Source organism: Podarcis liolepis (genome assembly GCF_965112155.1).
Source record: "Podarcis liolepis genome assembly, chromosome: 5".
NCBI classification, from domain to species: domain Eukaryota; kingdom Metazoa; phylum Chordata; class Lepidosauria; order Squamata; family Lacertidae; genus Podarcis; species Podarcis liolepis.
Genome location: NC_139556.1, coordinates 81,927,063 through 81,954,999, shown reverse-complemented (window position 1 = coordinate 81,954,999; position 27,937 = coordinate 81,927,063). Strand labels below are relative to the sequence as shown.

Here is a 27,937-nt window from a genome sequence, read left to right as displayed (position 1 = left end):
TATTTATAATCTAAACAGAATAATTCGATTGCAAGCAGTAGTGGAACTTGTAACCAATGCAACGGCCCGGAGTTTGAGACTTATTGCACAACAGTTGGATGAAAGTAGAGCCGCCATTTTGCAGCTGAAAATGGGAATGGATTATGTACTTGCCAAGCAGGGAGGCCTATGTGGAGTCTTGAACTTGACAGGGAATGCCTGTTGCTTTAACATTTCAGATAATGGTGAGGCAATCCGTGTGTTGGCCACAAAGATGGAGAATATAGCACATGTCCCAGTACAAACATGGGAAGGATGGGATATGGGATGGCTCACCAATTGGTTACCTAATGTCACAGGACTCAAAGGGATACTATTGTCTTGCTTGTTTTTCTTGACAGTAGTGGTAATGGTTTTATGTATGATGCCATGTATCATTTCATGTTTTAGAAGTACAATTAGCAAGATGGTTTCAAATGAAACTCTACCTCATATCATGGCCCTATACAGAGCTTTACCTCAGGAATATGATGAAGGTCAAGCTATCAAGGACACTTGGGACGAAGGTCCTTGAGCTTGAAAGGGGGGAATGAGGCATCAGGCATAAGCCTGCATTTTATTAATGTTTGATCAGGACTTGTATATTAAAGAGGGCTTAGATTTTCAAAAGTAGATTTTCAAAAGTATTCATGCCAGGCAAGAAGGCTAGCTGCTTAAGAAAACACTGGCACTGTCTTCCTAGACAAGGGGCCCCTTTTGATTGATAGCAGAAAGCAATTCTCAAAGTCGTAAAAGCTGAAATTACAGACTGAGTAATGACACTGACCCTACATGTTACAGAAGATAACAAAGGCAGAGATAAATATAATTAGGAATGGGCAAATAGTAAAATGATACCATGGGCCTCTTTTAAACCTTGAGCTGTATTTTCTAAGGCCAGAGGCAAATGGGAGAAAAAGCATCTAGCTGGGAAGTCTTTTTAAAGCATCTAGCTGGGAAGTCTTTTTAAAGCTGTTTCTTCCTTAAACAGATAATGGGAAAAGCAGCTTGCTGAAGGGGGGGGATGTAAACTGAAGAGCCTTCTTCTGAAACTGTTTTAAACTGAGTCCTTTTCTTTCTTTCTCTCTCTACTTTAAAAAGGCCTTATTCCTTTTAAGAGGCTATCTGTGTTGTGTATTAAATATGTTGGCTTAAATGTAATTATGCAAAGGATTTAACAAATGCTAGAAGAGTTGTATTTATCTTGAAATTAAGTCAGCCACCAGTCCAGCCTCTTGCCAGACAAGAAGACGCCATCAAATGCTGTCCTGATATATTAGCTGTCAGACATTTGTTTAGAAACCTTCAAATGAAGTAGATATTTCAATGTTGATGTGAAACTCAAGATCCTTGACATATGTTTAAGATAAAAATTTAAGATTAACCATTTGTTTTAGAAGGCAATAGGGCAGGGAGGGCAAGAGGTGAGCTGGTAATTAAGATTCCTTGTTGAGACACATGTAAGATATATTACTACTTATTTGTCATTTATAGATGTAACAATATATAGCTGTTTGTGTTCCTTATAAGGACAGAAGGATATGGGTGTATCTTTTTGTGATTGGTTATAGCAATCAGCCAATAGGAAATCCAACCAGGCTGATTGGACAGAGGCAGCCCAAGGAGGAGCAAAGGGGGCTGGATTAAGGGAATATAAGTGCTGGCCATAATGGCAGGAGGCCAGGCCAGAGCTTGGTAACCATATACCACTGTGCCTCTCATTTATTTGTCTGACAAATAAATAATTATTTTAAATTCTCTATTGCTGCGTTGAATATTTCATTCCAGCTAAGCGTTAACCACAAGCAGGGTGCTACAATACCACCATTTAAAGAAACCACAGTTCTCTTAAGCTCAAAAATAATGGGGAACTGTGGTTACTTTGAAAGCAGAAGTGAAAACCATAGAAACAGAGGAGGAAGCACATGTGAAATGATGGCGCATGGAGATTTGCACATGTACCTCTAAGAATGGCCGACTACGGCAAGATAGAAGTTTTAAACATGCTGCTTGTCAGTGAAGCCAGCTGCTTGTTCTAAAATTAACACCTACCTTGTGTTTTCTTCTGTAGTTCGTGACATCTGTTTTGTAATTCACTCTCTCGTAAGAGAGTCGCCTGGAGTTGCTCAGCTTGCTGCTCAGCTGCGTCTGATATCAACCTTAAACGCTGCACCTCCTCCTGGAGGAGCAGATTTTCCCTCTGGCATTCACCCAAGCTTCGGTTCAGACTGGATATTTCTGAAAGGTAATTGGATTTCTCATCAAAAAATAAAAAATAAAATTCCAGATACCATCACAATAAAAATGACTGTCCTCTGTTGTACAGAAACAACTCTTCAGGAAAGAAGAATGAATTTCAATTAATTTTTGCTGGCTATTTAAGTACTACAGATTCAGTACCTACACCTACGAAGATGCCATCACTGTGAAAATAAATTATAAATAAATAAATATGATTTTGATACCTTTGTCCCAGCTTCAATTTAATTGTCAATTTGTATAGTATTTCTGTATTTGACAAGTACCAAGCATATTTGCTGCTCCTTATCCAGACTTCCTTTGGCTAAGTATGCATAGTTATTGCCAGTCACTGCTGGAATATACATTAATTGTGACAAGTCAGGGCCGAAGGACCAAAAATCAGAGGTAATTCTAAGTGTGGTCTGTATTGCCAAGTGCATAAACAGTTACAGAATTTCAAAATGGCACTGCATGCAGAGAGGTACAATGTTCTCAGGTTCCTGAACCTTAATTTCCTGCCATCCAAACTCAACATTAAAAAAGAAGCACTTTTAGAATGACGTATTACAGAAAGAATGGGGAAAGCATGCACATATTTTTACATTTGCCTCATGTAAGATAGTCAGAACATTTCTGCACCAGCTACTCAAAAAACCAGAGACAGTGTCGTATTCAGCAAGAAAAGCACATGTATCAAGTCAGCTGCTCTCAACATTTACAAAACCTTCCGTAGTTAACTGACCAAAATAACAACACATCTGAATAGGAGGAGCTGGGATTTCATGCAGATTACAAAAATAAAAAATGTGCATAAAAAAGAATCAGGGTCACATATATCTAGGGCAAAACAACATTAAAATGGATTTTCTTATAACATATATTATCTAGTCAGATGTCTGACCGGGGCCCAATGTCAAAATAATTCACTCATATCCCTATATCCTGCTATTCTGTTCTGAAAAGCTGCAGTGAATTTAACACTTGCACAAGAACCTGAGATCACCTGGAAACAGAGAGAACAGCAGTGGCAGAGGCAGCATCCTGCCAATGTGCCTCTTTTGCCCTTTGCGAACGAAAGCACAGCGAGTTCTCCCATTGCCTACCCCTTGAGGCGCCTTTGGAGACTTCAGATTCCATGACCCTTCATCTCTATGACTTAAGGGGAAGGTTGACAGTTGTTTTTCCTGTGAGGCAGAAAATTCCCTGTGTTGGATTTTGTTCAAGTCATTTCAACGTGACCCATAAAAAACGGTCAACAGTCATAAGCTACTGCATGCAGCTAATTTTTGTGGGCAAAAGCTGGCAGGGAAGGGAGAGGGCTGAGTTTCGATTTTAGAGACCTGGACTCAAATCAGAGCTCAGCTATGAAGCTCGAGGAAGCCATTCTCTCCGACGCCGAGACCTCATTGAAGTGGGAAGCCCTTGCTAAGGCTGTACCCATTTCAACTCACAGGTGGAAACTCACAAGACTAAATGCACAGTGGTAACTAAAAACTTTCTTTAAAAAGCACATTTGCATAGGAAAACAGATTTCGGTGAGGCTGGGGCACAAGGCTTCTCCCTGATATCTCGCTTTCTCTGTAGCATTATTATAATTAAAGTTCCCATCATATCGCAGCCGACCATCTAAAGTAGTACGGGCAGTGCACAGGTTTACTGCCTCAGCAATAACTAGTTTTTAGTCTGATATACTTTACAAGGGTGATGCGAAGACAAAATAAATCAGAAGTGTAAATCACTATTAAAAGTCTGTAGAAATGACCAAGAATCAGATGCTGGGGAAAGTTGTAATCTGGTAATTTACCTGTCAATGCTGTTAAATTAATCTTTTTTATGTGTAAAAAAATCTCTCCTTTGAGTGCACTCCATTGGCTGAGAAAGTCAAATATTCCTCCTTTAACACTGTGTACCTCTCCTTTGATAAAGGGAAGGAGAACAAAGGCTTTCTTTAGGATGAATTTATGTCGTTCCAATGTTTTTCTGCCAAAAAGGAAAAGAAGAACTAATTGGTAAATGGTTTTTTAAAAACAAAATAGCACTTTGAAAAAGAAGCATTTAAAAAAAATATTGATTTATATCAATAAAAGAAGCTTATTGAGTTTTCTGCCTTGCAGTTGGATTCATCAATACTTGGAATATGTTTCAACATTTTCAGCTAAGCTTCATATGGCAATTATGACTATCTTTACCAAATACCTCATTGTGCAGCTGGCATACCTAGCACATGCACTTTTGAATTTAATTTGCATGATTTTTTAGAATTATATCATTGTTTGGACAAAATGGGTGCTCTACAAAAGATTACAGCTAATATTCAGACAAAATTTTCATGGATTAATTTTTTTAATGCCAAACAATTTGTAGGCATCTTGCATTTTTGGATAATTTTCTGATTTGGAAAGACATCAGTCTGTCAAAAATCTTGATTTGTGGTAGAGATGGCCAAACTTTGGCTCATGGAGTATAGCTCTACACAGTTAAACAAATGAATGTGTATTAATGAAGGCGCTTGTAGGGAATTCCTGTGTGAGGGCTTTCAGTTTGCTGAAGCCATTCTCCTTTTTACTCCCAGCCACAAACTGGGATCAAGGGAGAAGATGGGGAAATACCATGGTGACTTGTTGTGGTCCAGTGCAGGAGGTTTCCAGGGATTATGTGCTAGACTAGGGAATTGAGAGAAGAAGTAAGCAGGCTGGTTAAGGGGGAGCTGGGTAGAGCAGCAAAAGCAGAGGCACACACAGGTAGACAGAGGCTTTCAGGAAGTTGGACAGTGATGACGGGAGCACAAAGCTCAATTTAGGATAGCAGTTGACAACAGAAGACTATGTATGCTTCACTTCTCAGCTGCATCACTATTATATAACTCTTGGGCACACAAACATTGGACATTGCCAATATTTAATCTATTTAGAAGGTTATAGAGCTAGAAATAATGAACACTAGAAAATACTGGACACAATTAAAAAAATACACTTTGGGGTCATGGACGGGGTGAAGTAAAGAATTGAGACCCACTATAACTCCAACCCAGAAATGCATGTGGAGATATCTATGTGTCTTTTTGCTTTCTTCACCAAATGGCAGTCCCCCTTCTTCCCCTATGAGGAAGTTCTGATCCCAGGTTACAGCAAAATATACTTTCACTTGAACATACAATCTGTTATTTGTGATTGCTTGCAAACCAGAATGCTACCTGCTCGTTTGACATCATAACATCTGGATGCAACCTATGACATGGGTCACATGATTATCTACGTTGTGGTGGACTGGGAAAAAGCCAGAGTGAGCCTTTGGGTGTGTACTTTTTACCTTTACTTCTCCCTATGTGACAGAAGGTGAGTGAAAGGCTCCACATTCACTTTAGAACAACCACAAACTCAGAGAATTGTGGTTTTTCTAATTAAAGTTTGTTAACAAACCAGAATCTGAAACCACCATTTAATTGTGATTTGTTTAAACTAACTTTGTTTGGAACAAGCCATAGTTCCCAAATACAAATATAACACACCTGATCTACTAATCATAGTTTACAGAAAATCATTGGAATGAAGCATTTCAAGAAAAACATGTGGCAGCTAATGTTATGATTTTACCAGATATATCCTACTGCATGCATCACAAAAAGTTAGTTCTCCTACGTACTGCCTTCTGAAATTTCTTACCGCAACAGCTGTGTTTGTCTGCATGAAACTTCATTCTCTTTCTGGAGGCTCCTCATCTGTTCATTTAGATTTTGTATTGCTGCTTGCTTATTTTCAAGCTCCAGAGATAAAAAATTTATCCTACAAGAAGTTTAAAAAATGAAAAAGGAGGGGGGTTAAAAAAGGTAACACCACCATCTGCCTAATAAGAAATCAATGCTTTGGATGCAAAAGTACCCTTCCTTGAGAAAAAAAGCATCTTCTGTTCATGGAAGGGCAGTGATACAGTGAGGGATGGGGGGAACACCCCGGCATCCTGCTTGTAAATATTGTACTGACACATCTGCCTTTAACACCAGTTGTAAAGTCATGTTTTGCTCAGCATCTTCTACTCAGCAGATAGAATGCTCCAACATAAGTGCTTTTTCTTTTCTTTTCTTTTGCTGGCACAGCAGATCTTTCCATTATCTTTTGATCACTGCACAGTTTTAAAGCAGAAGGATTTTCATCTTCATTTCCCTATATTCTTACAGCCGGAAACTGGCATGATTTTGCTTTGGCAGGAAGAATAAGGGGAGGGTGGTGGCGGTGCAGAACTTAACAGCAAATTAAAAAACTAATTAATTGTAAGATATTTTACACCTCTTTCAATAACCACAAAAGGCATTCGAGATTCGGATTACGTACAGTTTATTTAAATTTAAGACTGTTTATCAATTAATTAAAAGCCTGGTGATTAAACTAAAAGTCTGGAGGTGGTTAACATTCTTAGACTACAATTCAAAGCCCTGGTAGGCAGCGGGGGGACAGTGACATAGCCACTGTCACATCTGTAGCCCTGCTGCTCATCCCTGCTGCAGTGGGACAGGGCAGCTAAGTCATACTTGGAGATGTAACTAATTTAAGTTCACTCATTTCAGTGGGTCTACTGTGGATATTCCTTTAGTAGAATACAACACATGGAATACTGAAGAACTGACCACTCAGTCATGCAAAGACAACTTGCCTTAGATTACTGGCTCATTCATTCATTCATTCATTTCTGTTGGTAAATAAAGGTCTGCTAAACACTTTGTAAAGCCATCTTTTTGTGGTACCTTTGTGACAACCAGAACTGGCTTTTTAAAGGCAGCTGAAGGTAGTTTGAAAATGATTCATGCTAGCCATCTTCATGTATTCAAAAGGGGGGCAATGTGCATGGGAGGGGGCAGCCACTGCCCCCAATCAACCTATGTCCACTATGCACAGGGGTATTTTGTGAACAGCTTGAATCCAGGCTAAGTTGATTTTAATGGTGACTTAGTCATGATTTTTTACACTGATGTCAACGGGACCCAAGTTCAACTCATTTGGGGTTGTGATCCACCTAAGTTCTACTCAGAGAAGATGTGCCAAAATAAAGAGACAAGTTGGTTATGTCCATTAATTTCAATGAGTCTGCTGAGTATCATACATACTAGATACAACTCTTAGTCTGGATGCAACCCAGTGTGTAGTTTGGGAGCACAGCCTGCTATTAAGATGTTCCACCACCATCATCTCCAGCTCTGAATGGCTGAAAAAAGCTGGTGTGTTAATTTACCCCACTTTCAGCTCAGGTAAACCAATTTGCAAGTTTTCTGTACTCCAGAAACCTGCAAAACTGGTTTGACCTGAGGCAACAGTAAAACAAAAGGAAAATATGGGGAGGGTCCATATCACTGGTAGAGCATATGCTTTGCTTGCAGAAAGTTTCAGGTCTGATCACCAGCACCTTCTCTAGTTAAAAAGATCAGGTAGCAAGTGATGTAAAAAACCTCTGCCTGAAACCCTGGTAAGTCCCTAGCTGTCAGAGTAGGCAATACTGAACTAGATAGACAATGAGGGCCCTTTTCCTGATAAAAAACCAGTTTCCTATGTGAATAATACAACATGAAAAGTGAAACCTCTTAAATCACATGCAAGCTTTTAAAAAGCTATCTGTCCCTAGCCTTGGTGTTCCTTGTTAAACCTCTCACAATGGAGTACATTTCTTTACCCTATAAAACACATCCCACTGAAGCTGCAAACATGCTGAAATACCAGACGCGATCAGCAGATCCAAAGGATGTAAGAACTATGGTGTCTGAATAGCACAGTCTTATGCTGTGCCCTTTTCTCTGGCGTCCAGCTTCCGCCAATCGGATGCCCTTAGATAGCTATCAAGCAGTTTTCACTTTTTAAGAGAATCATAGAATCATAGAGTTATAGAGCTGGGAGGAACCCTGAGGATCATCTACTTCAATCCCCTGCAATGCTGGAATATGCAGCTGTCCCACACAGGGATTGAACCTGCAACACTGGCGTTATCAGCACCACACTCTAACTAACTGAGCTATCCAGGCTAGAAGTCAGGGGGTTGCATCCCATGAAGCTCTACTCAGAGCAGCCTCAATGAAATAAACATAACTAATTAATGCTTTTGAATTATGGTGCTGGAGGAGACTCTTGAGAGTCCCATGGACTGCAAGAAGATCAAACCTATCCATTCTGAAGGAAATCAGCCCTGAGTGCTCACTGGAAGGACAGATCCTGAAGCTGAGGCTCCAATACTTTGGCCACCTCATGAGAAGAGAAGACTCCCTGGAAAAGACCCTGATGTTGGGAAAGATGGAGGGCACAAGGAGAAGGGGACGACAGAGGACGAGATGGTTGGATAGTGTTCTCGAAGCTACCAGCATGAGTTTGACCAAACTGCGGGAGGCAGTGGAAGACAGAAGTGCCTGGCGTGCTCTGGTCCATGGGGTCACGAAAAGTCGGACACGACTAAACGACTAAACAACAACAATGTCATCATGTCCATTAATTTCAGTGGGTCTACTCCAAGTAGGATTTAGTCGCCTAAAAACCACTTTATTTAATTCACAAATGTATGCATTTCTGTGTACTCATGCATCTCCAAAATATGGAGGAGCCCCTATGTTATTTTTCAGTAGCCTGACCTTGACCACTTGACTGGACCCCAAAAAGATTTCACTTCAAAAAAACAGAATGGCCAATGAGAACAGTATGGAGCCAGCATGGTAGTGGTTAGGAGAGTCAGACCACCACTGAAGAAACCTGGATTCCATGATGAAGCTCGCAGTGATCTTGGACCAGTCATTCTGTCTACCTAACCTGACACACAGGGTTGTTGACGGGGAGGTGTATAATGTATGCTGCCCTGGGGTCTTTGGAAGAAGGATGGGATTAAGACACTAGTTCAATAAACCAGATGCAATCCGTACACTGAAGACTTGCACCCACTGGAGAGTTCTCCCTAAAATTTAATGTGTGTGAACAGGCTTCTAATGAAAATGACCGATGTTTGCAGGATCCTGTGAATAAGGCGTTAAACATTATTAAAGGCAGAACTGAATGTCCTTCTCCTTGGACATTTTAATCAAACATACTGAAAGTTTTTGAAATGAAACACATGTATCTAATCTTTATTCAAGGCAGTATAAAATACAATAAGGAAGTATAGGGTTACACCATCAATATGCACACCAGCAATTCCTTGCCAACAGAGGCCTTTAGCAATACCAGAGACTGGTAGCTTTTGAAAACTGAATTACTTAAGCTAATAAAACTTGCAGTGACACTTCTTGAACCGAGCTTATTGTTCCTTATAAAGTAATTATATTAATCTGCATTTTACTGCAAGGATTCAGGCTAACATTTGATACCCATAAATTACATACTGTCCCCCTTTTGAAAAATAAACAGGAAAATGAACCACCACCAACTTCATCACATTTTCTTTTGCCAAAAAAAGAGCATTTTTTTTGTCTGATTCCCAGGATTGGGTGATAAATATCTCCCAGGAATGCCTTGAAAAGAACAGCCAGCTCTCCCAGTTTAGCTGAAAATTGCACATGACATAATTCTTACTGGGTGTGCAATAAAGAAGTGAGTACAATCAATTATTTTTAGATCAGCACTTCTGAAGTTGGCTGGTCCATTCCTTCTCCCAAGTAGGAACACACCTCTTTGAGGTTCCCCCAGTGTGATTGAGAAAAAAGAAAACAAACATGAGGTTTACATGACAGTGGCTGTTCTCAAGGCATAGTTGAATTTCCAAGAGGCAGTGTGGTGTAGACTGGAATTGGGGACCCCCACCCTGAATTTTCAGGGAAACATATAGAATTGCAGAGTTGGAAGGGATCTCAAGGGTCATCTAGTCAAACCCCCTGCAATGCAGGAATCTCAACTAGATCATACATGACAGGTGGCTTTGCAACCTCTGCTTGGGGGAAACCATTTGAAATGGGGTAAGAGTAAGGGCAAAGTAGCAGACACTCTCCCAAGCTTAGTGTCTAGGGAAGTGAAGGAAGTTTCCCTCACTTTCCATTTGCAAGTTGCCTTCCTTCAGTGAAAGAGAGACAAACGTGGCTGAAGTTTGGGTGATACTGGTTTAATATTCTGTAACATCTTAGACCAGGGGTCAGCAAACTTTTTCAGCACTGCGCCGGTCCACTGTCCCTCAGACCTTCTGGGAGGCCGGATTATATATTTTTTTGGGGGGAGGGAAATGAACGAATTCCTATGCCCCACAAATAACCCAGCAGTGCATTTTAAATAAAAGCACACATTCTACTCATGTAAAAACACCAGGCAGGCCCCACAAATAATCCAGAGATGCATTTTAAATAAAAGGCACATTCTACTCATGTAAAAACACGTTGATTCCCAGACTGTCCGCAGGCTGGATTTAGAAAATGACTGGGCCGGATCCAGCCTCCGGGCCTTCGGTTGCCTACCCAAGTCATGAGTAGGCAAACTAAGGCCCGGGGGCCCAATCGCCTTATAAATCTGGCCTGCAGACAGTCCGGGCATCAGCGTGTTTTTACGTGAGTAGAATGTGTCATTTTATTTAAAATGCATCTCTGGGATATTTGTGGGGCATAGGAATTCGTTCATTTTTTCTTTTCTCCCCCCCCCCCCGCCCAAATATAGTCCAGCCCTCCACAAGGTCTGAGGGACAGTGGACTGGTCCCCTGCTGAAAAAGTTTGCTGACCCCTGTCTTACACTATTCGTGCAGCTTATAAGGTGACTCTAGTCCACAAAAGCTTGTGCCATTAAATAGACCGTTGGGTTACAGTTAAGGGAAGCAGGGCCACTCCATAGGCTTTGCTGAGAAGCCAGCTTCAGCTGACTTTTCCACTCCCTCAGTTATCACCTGGCAGCAGCCATTAAGTCAGGTTGCAGGCAAAGGGAGGGAGGGAGGAGAAGGAGGCCCACTCTATAAACTCAGCTGATAAGCCACCAACTTTGGCCTCCTTCTCCTTGAACTGTTTCCTTTCCAGCTGCTCATCCTAAGAACTTTGTAACTGAAAACTAGTGCCTGTGTTTGCTTTCCCCTCTCCTTCCTCCCAATCCCTGTTCGTTTTATGCTGTTATTGTTCAAAGTATTGTAAGCCTGAGAACTGTCCTATTTTTAATCTTTGTAAGTCAAACTGGGAGCCTTTGCAGATGAAGAACAGGGTAAAAATGCTTTAAATCAGTGGTTCTCAAAAGGTGTAACAGGGGAGGATGGCAAGTGTGGCAGGAAGATTCAAAGACAATCAAAGAAACATTTAAACATTTCAGTACAGTATAGTATAGTATGATTATTATTATTTTGCACAATATGGATAGATCTTTTCAAAATGAGAGCAGGCGCATCAAGTGATACTGAGGACAATCCTAGCGGAGATCTTTTTGTTTTCCAATGTATTTCTTAAAAATAAGAAATTGGTGTGGTGCAAGCAAATTTTTCCCCTGGATGTGTGGCCCAGAGAATAAAGTTTGAGAACCACTGCTTTAAATAAAACAAGCCTTTAAGGTGCTGCAGGACTTCTGGTTGTTTTGCTGTGAAGACCTAAATCAAGTACCATCCAGAAGTGTTTTTTGCTTCTTAGTCTTCTGAGGAAGAAAGTCAGACTCCTCAAACTACTATGAAGCTGCAGCTGCTGAATATTGAGACAGACCACCTCTGGTCCATTGGTCTGAGATGTTTTTAACTGGAGAGAAACCTAGGATTAAACATGGGACCTCCTGCATGTAAACATATGGTCAACTACTGTGTCATGATATGCTCCCCTCAAACTGCCCCTCACAGGCCTGTTCATAACAGGTGAGATTACTTCATTTTCTTGAAGACCTGCCTGCTTTTCTCAGCAATATATTTATTTGACTCTATGAGAGTATGAAAAATACTGGTAAGTCATGACAACTTGAACAGTGCATCTTGGTGTCAAGCACAGTGCTTTAATGACAAAGGTTGATTATAATTTTTTTTGGTTCAAATGTGCAACAAAACCATGTCCTCCTGGCTGTGTTTCCCACATCAAAAAGTCAAACTGGAGAAAGAAAACTCTTTGTCACTTTCCTAATTTTTAGCACATGAAACCATGAAAAGCATACTATGCTCCATGGATAATTAACTCTGGGCACTAAAGGGAGGGGGGAATAACAACTAAGAACACACTGATCTCCTCTGCACTTGCACAGTTCACATAAACTGTGAAACTGAACATCTTGCTATCACAGCCAGCATATGGTCATCTGCTAAACACAGGATAAATTGGCACAAAGCGAGATATCTTGAGAACCAGTGCTGATAAGGAAAATAGAAGGCAGGAGAAAAGAGGTCAGCAGGCATCTAATCCAGGAAAAAATGACGGGTCCTTCCTCAAGGCTGTGTAAATGGTTAGCAAACACCATACAATCTTGCTAGGGGACCTTAGCGACCACATTCATTTTCAATTTCATACACAGACTTGTATTTGCACACATAAAGAAACTGAAGGCCTGCTTCCAAAGGTAGATGAGAAGTGTAGTTGGGAACCATCTGTAGAGAAGCCTAGGCTGGCAGGATTTCTCTCCCCAACACCTCCTGCTTTTGAACAGCATTCCTATGCAATGACAGTTTCAAAAGTTGAGTTCCCTGCAGCATGGGCTGATCTTCCAGAAACACACCCCAAAGCTGCCCTGGGTGCACAGAGCTAATTGGCCAGGCCTATGTATTGTATGGACGTGGGTGGCGCTGTGGGTTAAACCACAGAGCCTAGGACTTGCTGATCGGAAGGTTGGCGGTTCGAATTCCCGCGACGGGGTGAGCTCCCATTGCTCGGTCCCAGCTCCTGCCAACCCAGCAGTTTGAAAGCACATCAAAGTGCAAGTAGATAAATAGGTACCGCTCCAGCGGGAAGGTAAATGGCATTTCCGTGCGCTGCTCTGGTTCGCCAGAAGTGGCTTAGTCATGCTGGCCACATGACCCCTCAGCCAATAAAGCGAGATGAGTGCCGCAAGCCCAGAGTCGGTCACGACTGGACCTAATGGTCAGGGGTCCCTTTACCCCTTTACCTATGTATTGTATATCACAGGCAATGGCAAACTTGACTACTTCACATGCACACACAATCAGTGGAGAAATTGAAAGCTGGAAAGTGGCTACATTTTTAAAATAAATAAAATTAGTCTTAGATTAGCAAGTATACAGATATTTGATGTGCAAAATAAGTAGAATTCTGAATCATGATTTGTCAGTCATCTGAAACTGATTTGTATTGATATAATCTTATTCAACACAAAGCAATTCCTTCAATAATATTTTTGGAGGCATTGATTTATTAATATATGCAAACACTAAAATACAGTGCCTGGAAGAATAATACTGTTTAATCAGGGTTACTGTTGTATCTTATCAGGTTTTTCAGTGACATAAGGTGATAATTGTGCAAAAGAAATCCTTCTCAGAATCACAAATGTGTTTGGCTCTGAGCTTTGTAATTTTCCCGTCTGTGTGCAAGCCATCTTGTGCTAGGTTTGCCCGTTTCTTTCTAGAGTTTAAGTGACTCTGAGTTTTGCTTAGCAGCTGTTCAAAACAAGGAACATATTAAGTTTCTTGTGTCTGGAATTGGCTTTGGACTACAGTGGTACCTCGGATTACAAACACTTTGGGTTACAGACTCCACTAACCCGGAAGAAGTACCTCAAGTTAAGAACTTTACCTCAGGATGAGAACAGAAATTGCGCGCCGGTGGTGCAGCTGCAGTGTGAGGCACCATTAGCTAAAGTGGTACCTCAGGTTAAGAACAGTTTCAGGTTAAGAACGGGCCTCCGGAACGAATTAAGGACGTAATCAGAGGTACCACTGTAGCAGCAAGTTTTCTCTTACCGTAGTGCAAACCACTGGAAAAGAATAGCACAGTCTCACAGTCTAGGGTTGTCAGACACAACATTTCCTCCTTCAGGGAGGACATACATGGCGATAAGCACATTGACAAAGATATGGGTCAGATAAAGCTCAGTCAGCTAAATTTAAAACAATACATTGAAAAGGAAAACAATGACGTTTCTCATACTTCTGGCACTAGGTTATATCTTGGTATGGAACACAAGTGACAGCTTTCAGATTACATATTAAAATTATACACAGGAGTTTGTAGGACAGAAATATCAGTAATTGTAAATTACAAATAAAGAGCACTCAAGAGGGATAGCTATATTAGTCTGCTGCAGCAAAAGCAACAAACCTTTGGCACCTTAGAGAACAACAGATTTAATGTAGCATCAATTTTCCTAAACTAAAGTCCACATTGTCAGAAGATAATGGAGATTTTTACACAGATAACAGTTCAAATGTGATAAATCCAATTATAGAATAACATCTACCCCTGACTAAATAACTATATTGAGAAGCATGTTCCCATGCAAGAAACCTGAGCTGTCTGCTGACCAGCAAGTTTGCATATTAGCTCGAAAGAGTAAAGAGACATCCATGCTTTGTGAAACACTAGTTTTAGGAGAATAGCTCTGTTTCCAAAAATGTACTTTCAAAACAATCAGAACTATTCCTATTTCCCACATGGTATGACCTGCTGAAACAGATAACACAGCCTACAGGATCCTGCGTGCTTGATAAAAACCTCCAGCTGCGCTATCTGCAAGCCTTTTCTGAGAATGAGTCACACTGAGGGTATCCAAGTCAGAGGTCACACATTCATCAAATGTCATTCAAATATATGAAGAAGGGGTAAAAATCCAGATCCACACTTCACAAAGATAGCATCCGGCTGGGCCCTGCTAGATCACAGCTCTACAGCTAGCAACTTTAAAATAATGTAAACACATATTCCATTCAATCAACATGAAACCAGCTTACCAAACTTCATAGACCAACAAGGCCAAATCAGTTAATGCTGGGGCTCTCAAACAGGAGTCCCCTGGTGATTAGCAAGGCTTATTAGCCAATGAGATCCCCCTCCGCCCCTGCTTCAGGTGTTTCTTGCCTCAAGGACCTTTGCACTCTTCCTTTGTAAATTGGAGAAAAGTCCACAGCTCAATTGTCTGGCAACACCTGGGCTCCGAATGCAGTGCATTCAAGAGAAAAGATCAATAGCCCCTTATCTTTTGTACACAAGGCACTTCCTCAAATGTCCACCCAGGCCTCAAACCTATTCTTTTTAACCTTTTCCCCTCTGAGTTTTGATGTCCTGTTGTTCCTGCCTTAGTTATCATACAATGGATACTGGCCCTGCACATTTACCCAATCCCACCCTTGTTTCCTCTAATAAGGCTTTCTGGTGCTGTCATTTTTCAAGATTATGATGCCAAGAACCATCTTAATAGATGTGGAAGTAGAGGTGAGTGGCAGAAAAGCAAAGAAACAACCACCTGTAACGGGAAACACAAGCCACTGAAAATCTAGACTAGAAAGCCATTCTAAGGAATCATTCATAATCATTATTATCCTACCTTACAGAACTGTTTTACTAAGATAATGTATGAAGTGCTTCCAACATTCCAATTCAAATGCTAGGTATTATTATTATTTGCTGAGATTGCTCATGTCATACCTAGTCTATCTGGTGCCACAAAAAGATTTTTGGAGGCCAGTGTTGTGAGTGATAAAACTTTTGCATTTCAATACAATTAAACAAGTACAGGGGTATTTCTGTTTTAGCCAGGTGTGTTATCTGTATTAGGATTTGTAACCTAAAGCTACCAGTACTGGCCAAACGACATTAGTGTTCAGTGTAGACGTGACAATGGCTGCCTGCAAACCAGCTTTCTATGTTTCTGTGTAACATGGTTTAGAACTCAGAAGCTAGTCGATATGACATGCACTGCTCCCCCTCCCCTTCACCTCTCTCATACAATTCCCCTCTCCCCTTCTGTAGTCTCAAAGTTTGGAATTACATCAAATGCTTAACATTAACCAACTTCTCTGAGTTTGCAAATGTGTTTCAACCCTAGCTTCAAGTTCTAGTGAAGATTGGAACCCTGGTAAGCAGTTACCATCGTTGGTGTTAGTGCAGATGTAACACTAAACCATGGTTAAAGCCGACAAGGGAGGAAAAGGGGGCGTTTATATAAAAAAGGAAGTGGGGAAACTCTTGTCTATGTTGACTCCTGATTCGCAAACCAACCCATGACTGAGTTTGAATTCCCCATGTTACAGCTGGAAGGGCAAAATCATATTCTCACCTGTCTTTTTCACAACAGGGCAAACCTTTAGGTTGCTAAGAAAATTATTAAACTGGAGTTTCACCTCTGATGACGGAAGATTTAAAAAAACTTTCCTACCATGACGTTACTGACTGTTACTAAACAATTCAAGGAACAGACACTGACCTCTAAAGAATCAGTCAAACTATGGTTTAATGAGCATCAATTCATCGGGATGCAAGCTGGGTCTGGTAAGACAGCCAAAGTTTGCTTTTCCTTGAATGACATTAATGAGTATGTTACTTTTTAAAAAACAAGGATGAATAGCACATTCCAACCTTTCTCTTTTTGATTTGCTAGCTGCTGCACACTGTTCGAAATCTTGATTTAGCTGCTGTAGTTTCTCTTGAAGTGTTTTCTCCCGTTCTATGCTGCCTTCATAAAACTTCACCTTCACTTCCATTGCTTTTACTTTCTCTTCCAGCAGCTTAAACTCATGGAGGATCAAATAGCTGACTCCACAATATTTACACACTGTCTCTTCCCGGGACATCTAGAAGGGAAATGGTAAGCAATATATTTAGAGAATGGATTAAATGAAGTGAAGTAGCAAATCACATACAAAGCTGAGTTAGGCCACTGGAACATCAAGCCTCAATTGTTTACTTTGACGGGCAATGAATCTCTGGGATCTCTGACTGGAGTCATAGGTGGAATCTAGACACCTATAAAAAACGCTGTGAAAATGCTTTTTTTTTTTTTAGCGTTTTGAAAATTGTATTGATTTGCCATAAGCTCATCATCGCCATCTAGTGTCACATTTGTATAATGCACTTAAAACATTATATTTGCAGCTGTATAGCTGAGTCCATAGAATCATAGAATTGTAGAGTTAGAAGGGACCCTGAGGATGCAGGAATATGCAGCTGTCCCATACAGGGATCGAACCTGCAGCCTTGGCATTATCAGCACCATGCTCTAACCAACTGAGCTGTCCTGGGATCTTCTGCATACAAAGGATGTGCTCTAGCAGTGAGCTACATCCCTTTCCCAACTGGATAGTAGTAGCATTAAAAAAAAGTCTAGGGGGCAGCAGAACAAGAAATCACAGCTATTTCCCCCATCAATTAGACTGCTTGCTATATTAGCCAATGAAGGAACAAAACAGAGATTAAGATATGACCAAAAAGAAGAAGAGTCTTGCTACTTGTAAATAGCAAAGATCATCTGAGCCCCTGCGAGTGGGAATTTCTATCTGGGGAGGCTCTCCTGTTCCCTTTTCCTGCTAGCTGTAGCAACATGTAGGTGGGTGTTGCTTCTGAACAGAATTACTGTAGAGACGGAGAAGCCATTTCTACAGTGGGAACAGTGTCTTCTGTCAGGGGTTGCTGTGTTCCAGTCTTCCAACTCTGCCTTTGCCATCTGTTAGTTGCTGCAACCAGCGAGAGATGACAACAGAAAAATAGAACATGGTGGCGCTCAGGCAACTGGGGCAGGGCCCTATCTCCAACCCCTGGTTAAAAGATACTGAAAGTTGTGAAAGGTCTCCACATAACCTAACAAGGGGAGGAAGCATTTCTCGTAAGAAGAGCCCTCCTGGATCAGACCAATGGTTCATCTAGTTCAGAATCCTGTTCTCATAGTGGCCAACCAGATGCCTACAGGAAGACTGCAAGCAACAGCACTCTTTCTACTTGTGCTCTCTTTTGTTCTTTAAAAGGGTTTTTTTTTAAAAAAAAAAATCAAGATACTGAGTTATTGACTCCTTTGGAGCACTTCAGACAAATGAATTATCATCTCTTGCCTGACAAAACCACATCTGCGGTCCACCAAAACCATGATTAGGGTAGTGTTCATAGAGAGCATCATGTGATGCACTGCACGTGTCACTTACGAGTCATACAGAAACTATGAAATCTGGCAGGTGTGGGATTATTAATCATCTACACAGGATGTATTTCAGCACACAATTACTTATTTGGGTGAAGCTGAGTTTCTTACAATATATATATATATTTAAGCCCTGCAGCATAACTTTGTTTCCCCTACACTTTCAGTTCAGTAATTCTCCCCTGCAAATCACAACCCAATTTAATTACTCCTGCTTGTGTGTATGTGCAGAAACAGAAGTACTGAAACAACATTACTCAAGCATGTAGGATTACTTCAGGTATATTAACGACATGCAAAATTTTACCTTGAGAAAAGAGGGCAAGAACCATAGAACTTCCATGTGAGCACACATGTTTCTATCTGTGCTCCTAGGGTACCCTTATCAAAAACATTTGAATTCTAAAGCTACCAGAATCTGCCAAATGATAATTTGGCATTAGAATCTGGTGCAGATGTAACAAAAGTTCTCAGCAAACTATGGTTTAGCACTCAGAAGCCAGTCCTGGTAACAGGTCTGGTGATGTACTCCCTACACCCCCCCCAAACCAATTCACCACCTGGAGGACCACCCAAAAATAAAAATATGATACAGCATGAATCCCTCCTGCATGTGCACAGGCCACCGGACCATGTTACTTTTTAAACACCTAAGAAACCTTGCTATTGTGGAGACAATCATACAAACACCGGCACCAGACTTTAGCTTAAACAATGTTCTTGAATGGAACATAACAACTGTATTGCAAGATTAGACCAACACAGGTAGGCAGCTCACAAGAAAAGCATGGCAGTGATAGCTTTCTCATTTGCTTGCCCCCAGTATCTTGTACTTAGAAGCATATGGCCTCTAAACATTGAGTGATCATATGTAACGTCATGCAGCCATTACAATAACCTCCAGCAACTCTGCAAACCCAGTCAGCGAAGGCAGTTTAGGGTTCTGAAGGGTAGGATAGAGCAATATGTAGTAGTGGAAGAAATGGCAATTTGAGACAAATAGGGGAGGCTAGTCATCAGATGAGCAAAGGCACATGGAAGGGAAACATAATGAATGGGGCAAGCAGAAGCAAGGAGCAACCTAAAGAGGCCTCCTATCAAGCAATGCAAGTTGAATGACATTCTCTTCTGAGATCACCAATGGTCACCACAGGGAATTGGCAATATGTATGCAGCTTAAATCACCACACAAACCAGTAAAGCATTTATAATGCTGAAGTAATTGCATGATTATTTACCCAAAACCATGTCGGGACAGGACCTGTCATCAAATTATCAAATAGATTGTCAAAAAAAACAAACCCCAAAAAACAAACAAACCACCCCACAGCATATAGAACTCCTCATATTTCCATGAATGAAGAAACACTTTGACTATACTACAATTATTTTAATTTTATATTCCACTCAAAGCCTTTGAGAGAAGAGGGATGACTGTTATCTGATAAGAAAGTTTCCTGTGAAGAAGGGGGAGGGAAAAAGAGATTCAAATGTAAGCAAAAGGGAAGAAAAGACAGTCAAGCTTTGCAGCAGTCAAAACAATGAACACTAATAAGATGTAATTATGAGACAAGCCATAACCAAATTAAGCATTCCAATGCCATACCTCAGTGCTATGCATTTTAAGTATTCTTTGATAAAACTATGCGTCTGAGATGTTGGCTCCAGGACTACTATGCCAGCCTTTATTTATCCTAATTCTTCTTTTTGCCTCGTGAAGCCTGATCATAGCTACAGTGGCTCTGAAGGAAATGAAAAATTAATTCTGTTTTTCCTGGCAGTTACAACCTGTGCTTGGAAATATGAAACTGTTATTCAGAATAAATACCATAAGGTTCCAAAGTACTTAAATTACTTATTGAAAGGGGACAAACTGAGCTGTAATGTGAAGGGAAGGGAGGGACTGTTATCCCAAAAAGAACATTGTGATTTCTTGCAGCATCACTGCTTCTGTCTTTCAAAATAAACAGTTTTAGACATTCCACTTCATGTCTCCAGTATGAGAGGGGAGTGGAGGGGGGGGATCCTGCTTGCGGTCTATCTGGAAATGTCACAGAAGTGTTAATTACATTATAGTTCCTAAAATGAACAAGATGCTTTTAGCATTGCTAACGAAACTGGGTTGTGTTTAGTTGAGAATTATCACAGGCTCATCTTCCTTGCTCTTCAAGAGCTTGATTGTACCTTTCACTGTATATCCCTAATCTCTCATGGGGGTGGGTGGGCAGGGGGTGGGCATCTTGGGACTCACTCTGACACTTGTCAAGATTTTAGTTCTCCATATACATGCTTCAAGCACAAGTAACTTAACTGCTCTCTGATTAAAGTATGATTAAAAGTGCCAATAATACATTTTAAGCATAGGCAACATAATGGATCAATTTGATCACAACTTAACATGCATTTGAGCCGCATCTGCCAGGTCTGTGCCTATGATTTCTGAAGTGACAAAGGACCCTACTCTTGCCCAGATTGCACGTTATACAGCAACAATTCCAATTTGTTATGTTACACATAATGGGAATATAGGGGAGGCTGGGATAACATGACATCAGGCGTGCGTGTGTTTAAGCCTTTTATTTGTATATCCCCACCATTCACGAATATGTTGCCCTGCCCATGGAGGATCCTTTAGGCTAGAATGCTGAGTTAAGGTGGGGAGGGACCTGGGGACAGAAGGACGCGGAACAGAAAATGCTAAGGGTTGTCCATAAAAAGCAGGAGAGTTTTGAGAAAGCAAAGGAATTTACTTGCAGGGTTCCCTTAGACATCTAATTGGCCATTGTGAGAAAAGGATGCTGGACCAGAGGGGCCTTTGACCTGATCCACCAGGACCCTTCTTGAGTTCTTCTTCTATTGGCACCAAGTAATGATGTACAAAATCAAGGCTGTGAAACCTTTGGCCCACGAAGGGCTGATGATTCACAGGAAAAATCAAGAGAGGCAGGAAGTTTGCAGCCTTTCAGGATTTCATCGCTCTTTCTAAACCTCTCTGCCATCCCATCTCTCTCTTCCTTTCTACGCCACGCCATGTCTGTGGGCTGTAGGTTCCCTACCCCAGTACTAACTGAAAGCACTAGGAGAAACAAACTCAGTATTGTTTTATCACAATCCAACCAAGAATCCATCCCTTGGGTTAAATGGAGATAAGTATAACTGTGTTATAAACAGAAGTTTACTTCCTTATAGACATTGCTTCAAACCAGGGATTGAGTCAGAGGTCAGCATCGTGGAGACCTGCCAAGGCTCATCAAGCCCCAGTAGGGGGCCTGATTCCAATCCCTGGAGACTCCTGGCTCTGGTGATGTTCCTCATCTTCCTGCTGCTGCCTGTTCACCTGTCTTCACCAAGCAAGCAGAGAAAAGAATGAGAAGCAGCAGTGACCACAGCACAACTTAACATCTCCCTTTCTCTTTCTCTGGAGGTTGGTGAGGATTTGGCCTGAGGTGGGGAGAGGGAAGCAAATGGATATAGCAACAGTGGGGAGGAGAAGGAGATGGGTACAGCGTGAGTGGAGGATCAGCTATCTTGCCCAAGGGCCCCCTGGAACTGGCACTACTTCACACAGAAACACAGGAGTAAATATTGTTTAAAAGGTTAAAGGAATCAGTACTTGTAGCAAAGTACTGCACTGCCTGTACTACATGTGAAAAGGATCATGGGGTCTTAGTAAGTAGAACATAAGCTTAACATGAGCCAACAGTGTGATGAAGCAGCACACACACAAAAAAGTTGCTAATACTATTCTAGGTTGTATCAGCAGAAATATAACGTCCAGCTGAAGGGAAGTCATAGTCCTGTCTTATTCTGCCTTGGCCAGACTACACTATGTCCAGTTCTGGGTGCTACAATTTAAGGAGGATATTGACAAACTGGATTATGTGCAGAGGAGGGTGACCAAGATGATCAAGGATTTTCTCCTGCTCTGGAGGCAAGAACGAGAACAGTGGCTTCAAGTTACAAGAAAGGAGATTCCAACTAAACATCAGGAAGAACTTTCTGGCAGCAAGAGCTGTTTGACAGTAGAACAGACTCCCATGAGACCTTGGAGGTTTTCAAGCAGAGGCTGAAAAGCTATCTGTCACTTATGATCTAGTTGAGATTCCTGCAATGCAGGAGGGTCGCCTAGATGACCCTTTGGATCCCTTCCAACGCTACAATTCTATGACTCACAATTTTAGTATAGCTCTTATTCCACTCCCCGCAATGCATTATGAAAGACCCTCCTACCCCTCCAGGTAATTTGTGCTGTCATGTTTAATAGGACCAATTACCTGCTCAGAACTCTGCAAGTGCAGTCCCTGATCTAACAACAGGTAATAAATATTTTCTGAATGCACATGCAGATCCTCTTCCAGCAAGGGAATCTATGAGTGGAAGCTTGCACAAATCTCCCTTGTTCAATTAAGAATTATTATATATGGCAGAAAACTGGAATACTAATCCCTCTTTAATAACGAAAGTATTACTTCTTCAATCTTGCATTTAAAAAAATGAAATGCCAACAGGCTTGTGACACATTATGCATTACATAAATCTCTCATGTGCCACTGTATCCTGTTCCCATACCCACATCTGTTTTTAAAATGTGTACTCTGGTATCCATAGTCATATTTAAAGACAGCTCATACTGAAAGATAGTTGCAAAATATTTACATGTAAAGCCTTTTCATTAAATTAATTAATTAATTTTACAATGAATGATTTTAGAGTGTTGTTTATGTTATACTTTTATACTGTTTTATTGTTGTTAGCCGCCCTGAGCCCGGCTTCGGCTGGGGAGGGCGGGATATAAATAAAATTTATTATTATTATTATTATTATTATTATTTTAACTTTCAGAATTATAATTCCTGTTTTATAAGGCTGCTGAAAAATGTGCAGTGTGATCATATATGATACCCATGTCAGAAGTGAATCCCACTGGGATTTATCCAAAAGGTATAGGATCACAGGCTTAGACATGACTGTATTACCAATACAATGAAATAGATAAGTTACACATCAAGAACATTATCACTGAATACTGTTATTACACAGTGCAAGCAGATACAGTTACCCAGTTTGTGGGTACATACTAACAGAGCCTTGTGAAAACAAGCAGGCTCCCAGACAGATCATGGCTTGTATTTTGACTGGAATAAGATGAATCACAGGCCTGGGTTGGGCATAATGCTAAAACAGTTCACAGAAGCACCACAGTAACAAGACCAGAGGTGGAGCAAAGCGGCTGTGATCTTCTCCATAGGAACCTGCATGTTTGCTCATTAATGCTAAACCATTGAATGAAGCCCTTAGATATAGAATGTTTTCTTGAAATGGCTGCAGAAAATCCAGCAATGGGAAGCACAAAAAAACTTGATATAAAATCAATATAAATCAAAGTGTCCTCACTTTCCAGGCTACTGTTATTTTTCTTTATTTCTTACTCCTCAGCCCCCTTTAATCTATTTTGCAAAATTACTGTACTTCAAAGTCCTGTCCCACTCTCGTTCAATCCCTCCTAAGCATCAGTCTCTAGTAGGCATGATAAAATGGTAATTTGGCTTCTCTCTGCCAGGGCTTAAAAGGGGAAACGAAGTGTCATTTTTAATTATTTGGTATTTGTTCAAAAACAGCTATATGAAAACACTACAATTTCTGTTGAAATACAGTCAATTATCTTTCCAAAAACACTGGCTTGTACAGAGTACTTTATCTCATTGCATGATTTACATTTAAAAACTGAACTGAAACAAAGGAATTCTTCTATAACTAGCATATTCAGGTTTCACTCAATTTCCATTTTTATTTTTATTTTTTTGGTCATTTTTGTCACTGCCCTGGAATAATTGCAAAATGCTGCCTCATTAACAACTTCTATCTGCAGTTCTTGTTATACAGCTACTAAGGGCTTCAAAACCAACATAAATAGTGCTTCTTAATTTGACATGGCACAAACAGCATGCCATTACAAATATGACTTTATTTCTTAACATCTTCTCCAAGCAGCATGGCTTATGAATGTATACTAGTAAGAAAAGCCATATACGTATCACGTGCAGGTCTTCACAGAAATGCATTCTATATATTTTAATTAGTAAGTGGTTTTTTGTGCGTCTACTGTTGTTCTTTCACTAATTTATAATTATTTTTATTCTATTGCTCTAGATAATTTATACTTTTGATCTCTGGAACTTTTGCGCCAGTCCCTCCTCCATGTTCAGTAATGCATGTGCATCACACATTACTGAGCATGTGGAAAAAGGCTGTCAAATGGAATCTCTTTAAGTGCACAGAGGTTTGCTATTGAGGGAATGGGTTGAGAGAGAAAGACAAAATCATTCCCTATGCTGCTATTACATGTCAGTCACTTTTGAGTATTTTAAACATGAGGAAGAAAATATTTATATCTGTCTAAAGCAAGATTCTTCTCTTCTAATGGTGTATTAGTCGTATTTTGCACAATCGGGATACCAGCAATCCTAAAAGAGCACAGTCTGCACTGCATTCAATGATCTAGTACTATTTATGTTATACTTTTAAAATTCTCATGGGCTGGATTCTAGACACATCAAAGAAGTTGCAAAGTTTGCATGAGAAATCAGGTTAGCAAAAACAGAACTCCACAGCGCCATCTGGTGTCACGGTGTTAGAATGCATAAACAACACATATACTGTAAAGCATTTTTTCTTTCCCAAGGGAGCTGAGCCCCTGTTGAAACCTGTGACTCATTAAAGAGAAAAAAACCTTTCTGTAATTCAGAGGACATAAGACCCATATCATCCTTCTGCCTGGCCAACTTTCTAGTCTTCCTCCTTCGTTATCAAACCCTTTCATTTCCAAATAGCTTTTAGTTGGCAGAAGCTAAATCTGGCTGCTTTACAAACCCTCCCATCTCAAGGTTCCTTTTTTCTCCAACTGATTCCACAATCTGTCAAATTTTGGGTGTGTGTGCATAGGTTTATTTGCGCAATATAATTTCTTCAAAAATCCCAGGCGCACAATTCCAAGAGGCAGCACGCATGTGCAAATATTAATATATATTGAGGAGCAACAGACATAATGGAACTATGGCAATAGTTCTGTTATGGACATGACAACAAACCGCAGACAAATAAAATAAATAAAATATACCAGAAAGCAAAACTGCCAAGTTTGCTCACTGTAGCATACCTTTCGTATTTCCTCAGGTAGCGGATGCACAGGAATATGTCGGTCCATATTCTTCTATGGTTTATATACAGATTTGCAAGACTGGCACACAAAACTGTTAAAAGATTATAAACAGACAAAACTGATTATAAGTTTGAGATGAAAATTCCCCAGTATGACCTGCCTTGCTTGTGTTTTGCTTTGGCAGCTCAAATGTCAGGTGTACAATATTCCAACCCAACAGCACAATCTGACAACAGCATTTGCACATGGAAAGACATTCAAAAGCAATCAGCTATAACATGGACACACAAAAATCAGCTGTTTGTGGGACAGAGTCTGACACCTGACCCACAAGGGTGCTGCTAGTGCATTGATGTGGGCAGAAGATAGAAGGTGGCTGCTGCAGGAGTTTTGAAGCATATACACTCACAATGATGGTTACCTACTACACTGATTGGGCTGAGTCCAAGGCACCAACAGATACTACCTCTCCTGTCCTACATATCAAGAAAAAGAGGTGCTTTAGAATATTTACTCTGAATTCTTCAGAAACACCAAGCTTTGGGGATAATACAAGGGGGAAGGAAGACTCCATCTACAGTATACTATAGCCACTCCCACCAGCTCCCCTCATGCTGTAAAACATGGACGTGGGATACTACAGTAAAAAGGGAACCAATCCTCATTTTCATAAAGCTCATTGGACTAAAACAGATTACCTCACCTGTGCATATTAGTCACCGGTCACAATAGAAAGGACTATGCCAGATGGAAGAACGGTGTGACTCTGCAAGGGTCCTGTGGCCCGCCAGATATTGTTGGGCTCCAGTTCCCATGAGCCCCTGCCAGGATGGACCATGGTCAGGGATGATGGGAGTTGTAGCCCAACATCTGGAGGGCCACAGTTTCCTCATCCCTGGTGTAAGGCAAGTTCCTATGTACTGTAAGCAGGGGAGGAAAGTATCCAGTAGTAGCAGCAGCTGGTAGCTGCCTCACCTATCTCACCTCCCATCTTATAAACATGGTGTAGAGTTTAGTGTGTTAAGCAAGGAGATCCAGGTTCAAATCCCCTCTCAGCCATGAAACTCATGGCCCAGTCTCTCTCTCTCTCTCTCTCTCTCTCTCTCTCTCTCTCTCTCAGCCTAAACTATCTCAGGGTTTATGTGAGGATTAATAATAATAATAATAATAATAATAATACTCAAGGCGGCTTCCAACAGAGTAAAACACAATACAACATCAAACAATAAAACCCTCCCTGAACAGGGCTGTCTTCAGGTGTCTTCTAAAAGTCAGATAGTTGTTTATTTCCTTGACATCTGATGGCAGGGCGTTCCACAGGGCAGGCGCCACTACTGAGAAGGCCCTCTGTCTAGTTCCCTGCAACGTCACTTCTCACAGTGAGGAAACCGCCAGAAGGCCCTTGGAGCTGGAGCTCAGTGTCAGGGCTGGACGAGGGGGGTGGAGATGCTCCTTCAAGTACAGTGGTACCTTGGGTTAAGTACTTAATTCATTCCGGAGATCCGTTCTTAACCTGAAGCACCACTTTAGCTAATGGGGCCTCCTGCTGCTGCGCCGCCGGAGCACGATTTCTGTTCTCATCCTGAAGCAAAGTTCTTACCCTGAAGCACTATTTCTGGGTTAGTGGAGTCTGTAACCTGAAGCGTATGTAACTTGAAACGTCTGTAACCCGAGGTATCACTGTATACAGGGCCGAAAAAAGGGGAGGGATAACTATGCACACAGAGCTTCCTGAAGGAAGAGTGTGGCAAAAGTGTAATCACAAATGCACAAAAAAAATATGAATATTTTGCAAGTTACAGGTGAGAAAAAGCACTGCCCCTGCCCCAATCCACTCCCTTCTTCACATAACCATTAAAATACAAGGCCCCATGTTCATCTTCTTTGCCTCTGGTTCTCCGAGGGAAGCGAAATAAGTGAAAATAAACTTCAGCAGCCCGGCTGGGAATCTGCTAAGCCAAAGCAACGGGGCTATACTTTTGTGGCAAAAAGCAGGCCATCGCTGAGCCAAGCGCCTTGCTTGCCCCAGAGAGCGAAACGCAGGGACCCGTGGAACTGCCTCATGCCAAGACCCACTGCGCTATCTAGGTCAGTAGTGCCGACACTGACAGGCAGCTGCTCTGCCCCAGGGTTTCAGGCGTAAGAAGTAAGCCCTCGCCGAGTAAGGCTTACTCCCCGGTAACTGAGGCGCTCACTCACCCAAGCAGGAGGTGAGCAGAGCAGCGCGGAGACGGAGGGAGCGGTAAGCCCTGCGGACACACCGGAGTAGGCCGCGCCGCTTCCTCGTTGCCCCGGCAACCAGCTTGCCCGCCAGGCAAGGAAACCAGAAGTAGGGCAGGCGCTACGGGCGGAAGTCTCTCCACTGGCTTCGCGTCCTCCCACCGGGCGTGCGCCGTTGCTGCCGAGCGTTCCGCGGCGTTCAGTCAACACGTGCCGCTTATAGCCCCGGTCCTGCGCGCGTTTGATGGGAAGCAAGCACCGCTTGAGCGCAATTTCATGGATTTAAATGTATATACCGCCCTTCACTGAAAGTTCACAGGGCTGTTTACGTAC

The 27,937-nt window shown here is 41.4% G+C and overlaps 1 protein-coding gene across 1 annotated transcript in view; it reads right to left on the bottom strand.

Moving 5' to 3' along the window:
* Positions 1–27,722, bottom strand: part of LEKR1 (leucine, glutamate and lysine rich 1) — a 75,693-nt gene extending 47,971 nt beyond the window's left edge. Inside the window, exons 1-5 of the mRNA XM_083504212.1 lie at positions 27,584–27,722; positions 25,382–25,475; positions 5,922–6,041; positions 4,064–4,239; positions 2,071–2,256 (exon numbers count right to left, since the gene is read on the bottom strand). Of these exons, the coding sequence (XP_083360338.1) occupies positions 2,071–2,256; positions 4,064–4,239; positions 5,922–5,977 (418 nt within the window). The 5' untranslated portion in view covers positions 5,978–6,041; positions 25,382–25,475; positions 27,584–27,722. The remainder of the gene's footprint in view (positions 1–2,070; positions 2,257–4,063; positions 4,240–5,921; positions 6,042–25,381; positions 25,476–27,583) is intronic.
* Between the last annotated feature and the right edge of the window lie 215 nt (positions 27,723–27,937).